The 7,306-nt window shown below is 51.8% G+C and overlaps 1 protein-coding gene across 1 annotated transcript in view; it reads left to right on the top strand.

Moving 5' to 3' along the window:
* Window positions 1-6,876, top strand: part of LOC311428650 (zinc finger CCCH domain-containing protein 11A-like) — a 181,236-nt gene extending 174,360 nt beyond the window's left edge. Inside the window, exon 7 of the mRNA XM_084539999.1 lies at window positions 6,525-6,876. Within this exon, the coding sequence (XP_084396125.1) occupies window positions 6,525-6,556 (32 nt within the window). The 3' untranslated portion in view covers window positions 6,557-6,876. The remainder of the gene's footprint in view (window positions 1-6,524) is intronic.
* The last annotated feature ends 430 nt before the right edge of the window (window positions 6,877-7,306 follow it).

Genomic DNA, 7,306 nt, shown 5'->3' with positions numbered 1-7,306 from the left:
CTGCGCCCACCTGCCCTCGCTTTCCCTTCACCCCAAGAAGCCCTGTTCTACCATCAGCCTTCGCCTCTTCTGCCTGCGGTGCTGGGAGCGGGAGCGGCGAGGCGGCAGCAGCCATGGCGTACCGCGGGCAGGGCCAGAAGGTGCAGAAGGTGATGGTGCAGCCCATCGTATCCTTCCTGCGGCTGGGGGGTGCCGGGGAGGTGGGTGGGGGGCGGCTCGGACCTCAGGGGGCTCGGCCCGGGCCTTGAGGCCTTGTCGCGGGGCCCTGAGGCCTCGCTGTGGGGTTTGGGGCCTTGTCCCGAGCCCGGAACTGTCGTCCCCGTGCTGAGCCCTTAACGCAGCGCCCCAGAACCTCATCTTCCGCTACCTGCAGAACGTGAGTACCGCGGGGAGGGGGCGGGGATGGGGATTTGGGGAGTGTGGGGGGAGTGGGGAGGGTCTGGGGATTCCCCTCGGTGAGTTTTCGGCTCCCGGCTGTGTCCCGGGACGGGTTTGTGGGGGATGGAGAGCTGTGCGGTGTGCTGGTGGGCACAAGGAGCCCGGCATTTCCCCCTCGTGTAGCCGGGCGTGCAGGGGTGTTCCCTTGTGACTGGAAACGTGTTCTTCACCAAACGTGTAGTATTCACCCGATGGTATAACGCTCAAATGTCAGATTGCACATTGGAACTGCCCCTGAGAGTTGCTCCTCGGAGCGTTTGGGAGCTGTCGTGGCTGTGGCTAGCAGGTATTTCTGAACACATGAGAGAACAAAAGTGCTCAGTGTTTGTGGCCCGACTTACTCTCCTCCTTCGTTCTGCAGAGGTCGAGGATCCAGGTGTGGCTCTATGAGCAGGTGAACATGCGGATAGAAGGCTGCATCATCGTGAGTATCCGCACGTCCCCATGTTACATCTTTCATTTTGCCTCATTCACAATCGTGTTTTTTGGTCAAGAAAAGTTATCACAAGGAAAAAGAGATTTGTACTTCTCTGCCTTTCCCCTCGCCCTGCCCTTCCCTCCCGCTCCTGAGCCCTTCGTCAGGCCTTGCTGGGCCCTCTGTCCGGCTGTCTGTCCGTCCATCCGAACCTCTGGCCATCTGTCCCACCACCCTGCCCCGTCCCTGCCCTCTCCCTAAGGAAGCAAAGAGTCCCTGGTCTGCCTTCATGAGGGGGGCGGGGGGGGAGGGAGAGGGGAGGTTCTGCTGAGAAAAAAATGAAAGATTTCCCCCTTAACGGGCGCCTTGCGAGTTCTTTCGAGTTCCAACCTTCTGCCTTCCTTCCGTAGCAGTGCTTCTAAGGGGCGCGCTGTAAGGCAGCCCTCATCTGGCGCGTTGCTCCTCCGTTCCCCCAAGGAACTGCCTTCAGGATCTGACTAACTCTGGATGCACCCGGTTGTCGCCTTAATTTCTCCTTTAGCTTGCTGAAAACAAGCCGGTTGGGTGACCTTTTGCGTTTCTCGCTTAAAATTTGGATCGAGGAGGTCTGTGTTTCCTTACGCTGATGAATTTAAGAAGATCTTGCATCTAAGAAAGGGAACAAAAGCTGCTGCCCAGCAGCGTCTGGCTCAGGGAGGAGTGAGAAAGCTCTGTGCAGTCCCCAAGGTCCGTGCAGCAGGAGGCAGGAGGTGCTCCAGGCTCACAGCAGCAGTTCCCCTGCGGCCTGTGCAGGGAGAGGCCCCTGGTGGAGCAGGCTGTCCCCCTGCAGCCCATGGGTCCCCCGTGGAGCAGATCTCCACGCTGCAGCCCCCCTGCGGGTGGAGGAGCCCCCGGTGGAGCAGGTGGCTGTGGCCTGGAGGAGGCCGCGGCCTGTGGAGAGCCCCCGCAGGAGCAGGCCCCGGGCTGGACTGGAACAGGCTGTGCTGAGCCTGCTTTGCCCGTGATGCTCCTTGTGGAGTGATCTCCCTGTCCTTCTGGCAGCCCTTGAGCCCTTGCCAGCCTCTTTTCTCCCCTTGGCGTTGGAGGAGGGGCAGGGAGAGAGCGCTTGTGCTGGAGCTCGGCTGCCCAGCTGAGGAAAACCACCACGGCTCTGTCTTGCCGCTGCTGCAGCACGCTGGTAGCAGCCAGCACCGTCTGTTCTTCGAGCCTCAGCAAGCCCACAGCATCTTCCCAGAAGGGATCCCTTTCCTTCACGCCTGACAGGCGCCGCCTCCAGAGGCTGAGGGCTTGTGCCCCGTTTGCAAGCGCTTTCTCAGTGCCCCCTTCCCCAGAGACGGATCCCAGCTGCTTGGCTTCACTGCCCTCTGCTGCCAGGCTCCCGCAGCTGCTATCCCAGCAGCACAGCGAACATGCGGATAGAAGGCTGCATCATCGTGAGTATCCGCACGTCCCCATGTTACATCTTTCATTTTGCCTCATTCACAATCGTGTTTTTTGGTCAAGAAAAGTTATCACAAGGAAAAAGAGATTTGTACTTCTCTGCCTTTCCCCTCGCCCTGCCCTTCCCTCCCGCTCCTGAGCCCTTCGTCAGGCCTTGCTGGGCCCTCTGTCTGGCTGTCTGTCCGTCCATCCGAACCTCTGGCCATCTGTCCCACCACCCTGCCCCGTCCCTGCCCTCTCCCTAAGGAAGCAAAGAGACCCTGGTCTGCCTTCATGGGGGGGGCGGGGGGGGAGGGAGAGGGGAGGTTCTGCTGAGAAAAAAATGAAAGATTTCCCCCTTAACGGGCGCCTTGCGAGTTCTTTCGAGTTCCAACCTTCTGCCTTCCTTCCGTAGCAGTGCTTCTAAGGGGTGCGCTGTAAGGCAGCCCTCATCTGGCGCGTTGCTCCTCCGTTCCCCCAAGGAACTGCCTTCAGGATCTGACTAACTCTGGATGCACCCGGTTGTCGCCTTAATTTCTCCTTTAGCTTGCTGAAAACAAGCCGGTTGGGTGACCTTTTGCGTTTCTCGCTTAAAATTTGGATCGAGGAGGTCTGTGTTTCCTTACGCTGATGTCCACGCTGAAGGTGCAGAAGGGTTCCGTGCTGTTGCTTGGGTCAGCCTTGTTGCCAGGTTTGGAATGTTTAGCCTACCGGTGCTTCGGTGCTGTTGGGCTGCACTCAGAGTGTGAGCTCTGGGCGTTATTTCTCAAATACTGCGTTATTTGAGCGTACAGACCTGAGATATTCTGCGGAGAGGTGATTTAAGGCACGTCAGAACCACCGCTGCGGCGTGTGCCAGCGTCGGACGCCCGTTCGAGTGATCGGGCGGAGCAGGTGAGTTGAATTTGGTGCTGGGTGGCGAGGTGGTGTTGGGGGAAGAGCTAGGCTAAGGAGAGCTTCCTCTTGCTCTGCCCCTTCCCATCTCAAATGGCCGCTTCCTGGGGAGATGGGTTCGTTGGGAGGTTAACTACAACGTTACAGTGAGGATGAGGAATCACCTTTAGTCCCGTAGGTATTTGCTGCCAGGCCGCAGCGTTGATTTCAGAAATTGTATTTAAAAAAGGGAAAAGAAAGGAAAGATGTATTCTTTAACATACTCTCTTTTCTCGGAGAGTAGATGGAGGAGCTTCAGCCGTGCCCTTCCTCCGGAAACGATTCCCAGTGTCTGCTCAGACACTGAGGAGGAAAATGGAGGAGAGCCACCCGATAGAAATAAAGGAAAGAAGGGGTCATGGATTAAGGGAAAAGCACTACTTAAAAAATTGGTGCTCTCTAAAAACGGGTTAAGGGTTTGGGACCTGCAGGTGCTGCCTACACCTGTGTGCGTTGCAGTCGTGCCTGTTGCCACTGAGCAAAACGGGGAGAGCTGCTTTGTCGAACGCGGCGTGTTAAAGCACGTGCCACTGCCTGGAAGAAAAGCACGGACTTCCCTCGTGTGGGCCTTCTTCCCTAGCGATCTGTGGTTTACCTGATGGTTTCCCATAAGCTGAGAATGTTTAAAAGAAAAAAAAAAAAAATCAAAAACCAACACCAACGTTGAGAGTGGTGAAGCAGATCCTCACGTGGGGACTCAGAATCAGCGGTGACATCACCATGCGAAGCATTGTGTGTGCTTCGGGTTGGGGCTGCTGCGAGCCTCGCAGCGGGGAGGGAGAGCGGATCCGGGGTGCCTCTGTGTCAGCCCTCTGCCCTGGTGGCTTCGTGAGCACTGAGAGTTTGACTCCTGTGTTCCCAGCTTTCGCTTCTGCACCTGTGGTGTGGCAGAGCCAGCGAGCTGCTTGCTCAGCTGGAGGAGGAAGAGGAGTGACCTCAACATTGCCGAGGTAAAGCACAATTATTGAAAAGATTTGGCAAAGATGTGGGTTGTACCAGCGCGGCTGCTGCAGCTGCAGCAGATCCTGGAGCATTGGAGAAGATAGAGAGGGTTTTCTTCATGAAAAGAATGCTGTTAAAAGTGTTTTCATGCCAGAAATTAGGATAAACGCCTCTGTTGTTTGACATCCTCTATTGAGCTGGCACATTGGCATTACAGCGTACCTGGCACGCTGTTTGTATTAAAAAAAAAAAGGTATTTTATTCAGGGCAGGCCAGAAACCTGCCTTGGCACTTGCACATCGCAGCAATGCTTACAGACCCTGCATCCTGGCTGCCAGGCCAGGATCTAAATCCGATGGTGCTGTTGGTAAACTGAAGCTCAGGAAGCGCTTCTGGGTTTTTTTGTCCTTCCATGTGAATTTTTACCCTGTGAAGATGGTGTATGAAGCTATTTTTGTAACAACAAATAGGTTTAAAAGCAGTTTCAGTTTAACATCTACACGCTTGGGTGTTATTAACAGAGCTTTGTATACTGAGCTGGTGCTTGGTAGGAGAAAAAACATCAATCTTACCTGGGAAACCTGGACCCCCTCAGCTACATACTGCTATGAGGAAACTCAGATGTAAGAACACACTTAAATAACACCTCACCAGAGCTGTTGTGCTCCTGACCACCAAAGGCACCTTTTTCCAACACCGTCGTACTGGAAGTTGATGCAGCTGGTTCCATCCGTAACGTGTGACTGTACAGTGCTGTAAAAGAACTATTTTTTCACAGCTTTGGAGAAAGTGAAGCAGAGAAAACCACGCATAACCACTGATACCTGGACCCCAAACTGCCACAGGCTGACGGTGATGCCCACTGGATATCTCCTGATACCCTGCTGCCTTCTGACTGCTCCAGCAGAAGTCCCGTTTTAATTAGCCAGCAGGTCCCTCTGAGGGAGGGACTTTGCTAAAACTCCTGCCGTAGGAAGTATCCTACGGGAGCCAAGTTGCTAAACTGATGTGTGGTTTTCCCTTAACCCCCTCACCCCTGACTTTCCAGCTCCTGACAGCACTGCCCACGTGTGCAGTGTCACCGTGTGCCAACTAGGTGCCAGCTGCCATGGTTTATATATTGTAAAATTAGTGATTTGGGACTCGTGAGCACTGAGGAGAGGCTAGCAATTGCTTAAGAGCTTTCCTTGTGTCGCTCTGGGGCAGGGAGATGGGTGAAACATCTTAGGCTTGAAAGTGATTCCCTGCAGAGTGACGTGCTCAGATCTGCACAACAGATCTGTCGTTTTGGTCACCTTATTAGATCCCTGCTTGAGAGGTTGCTTGCAAGAATCGATTCCTCTTCACCTTGATGTGTCAAGCTAAAGACAAATCTGTGCCGAAGCACTGTTTGATCAGACGAGTGCCTCAGTTCAGGATTGTTCTTTGACAGCTACAGAAACAGCAGGACGATCAGCGCCTTCAGGAACAGATGAATTTGATCTTGAGGCTGTCGTAAAACAGGTCCCTGAAGTCTGAAGACTCTTCAAATAGTTTGGGCCAGCAAGGAGCAGCTGTACGTGGCGGCTGCGCTAACTCGGGGCTCCGAGTCTCAGAGAGCGTGGTGAAAGGTGACCCCCAGCTGGCTGCTGGAGGAAGCTGAGGCAGCGTTCAGCTCTAACCTTTGCCTTCTTGGCTGGCATCTTTGCACTCCTGCTGTCAGTGGGTGTTGAGTGTCCTTCCCGGCAGCCTCAGAACGTGCCCTCAGATGTAGGCAGCATTTAGCAGCTAGAATTCCCTCAAATAGAAAGAGTACAAATGATGCGTTTTCTGCTTTTGCTTTGGAACTCTTAGCTTGAGGTTTTCCTGCAGGCCATGAGGTTTCTTGCAGCAGCAGGGATGAGTTGTGTTAGCAAGAGGCTGTTCTGTGCTTCGACTGTGGGAAGATGAATGGTTACGTGTGCACCGTTAAATATAACTTGACACCTAGCACACCGCACTTGCAGCCTGTGGGGTGCTTTAACAAGCAGGTAAATCAGCAGAGGCTGTTTTGCAGCCGGGGTGATGCTGGGTGATTAAAAAGCAGGGGCAGAACAAGGAGTTTCTAGTGTTTGTTCTTGCTTGTCATCCGACTCTCCACTTCCACTGTTCTTTAAAAAAAACAAAAACAAACAAACAAACAAATAAAAAAAAAAAAAACAAGCAAGGGGTAAGCATCTTAATATCTTTATTATAAATGGAAGGCACAAAAGAGGCCAGCAACAGAGACTGTCCAAGAGAAATGCTTTGTGCTTTATAAACAAACAAGGAAGTACCCTTAGGTGGGTGTGATAATCCTCCTCTAATGCGTTTTTGGGGTGCAAAAATAGATTTGTTCCTTTCTTGCTCTTCTCTGCAGGACAAAGGCAGAATAGGCAACTGCAAAGTTAGACCAGGGAGGTCAGTTTGTTCCATACTGAGAAAGACAAGTCTGTAAAACAAACTAGACAGACTTTCTTTGTACTATTTATCTTCCTTCAGCAAAGGCAAAGCTTATGACACTTGTTGGTGTGTGTATATATATTTATCCAGTGCTCTCAGAACAAAATTTTGATTTGAAGAGGGCACACAGATCTGATTTTTTTATTCTTTTCCAGTAAATAGTATAATAAGCACTGGTATATTTGTATAAAATCAGAGAAATACAAAACAAAAGACTGAATATTATGTGGTATGCATGACATTAAAAAAAAATGGTGGTTTCAAAGCAATATGTACCCTGGTGTGTTTGTCATATACTAGAGTCCAGCTTAAAGTGCACGTGATGTGTATTGCATTTTGATATTAATCTCTATGTACAATGTTTTGCATGTAATTTATATGGTTCTTGGGAGAAAAAAAAAAAAAAAAAAAAAACAACAACAAAAAAAGAAAACCCCCAGAAACCATAGATCCACCCAAAAACCACTGTAAACCTACCTGATGTTCTCCAAATTCCACAATTTACCCTTTTCCATCACGATGACCACGGAAAACCCAACGAAACCCAATGGAGACCCCAAAACACGTCAAAAACACCCCTAAGAAAAACGACATCACCCCCAAAACTGGAAGAAAATCCCCAAAAAGCACGGATCCAATCCGAAAACCACCCTAAACTTACGTGATGTTCTCCAAATCCCAAAGTCCACTCCCAACCAC

Source organism: Aythya ferina (assembly GCF_964211825.1).
Source record: "Aythya ferina genome assembly, contig: HAP1_SCAFFOLD_105, whole genome shotgun sequence".
NCBI lineage: Eukaryota > Metazoa > Chordata > Aves > Anseriformes > Anatidae > Aythya > Aythya ferina.
The sequence above is the reverse complement of the archived record's forward strand: the minus strand, read 5'-3'. Positions and strand labels throughout refer to the sequence as shown.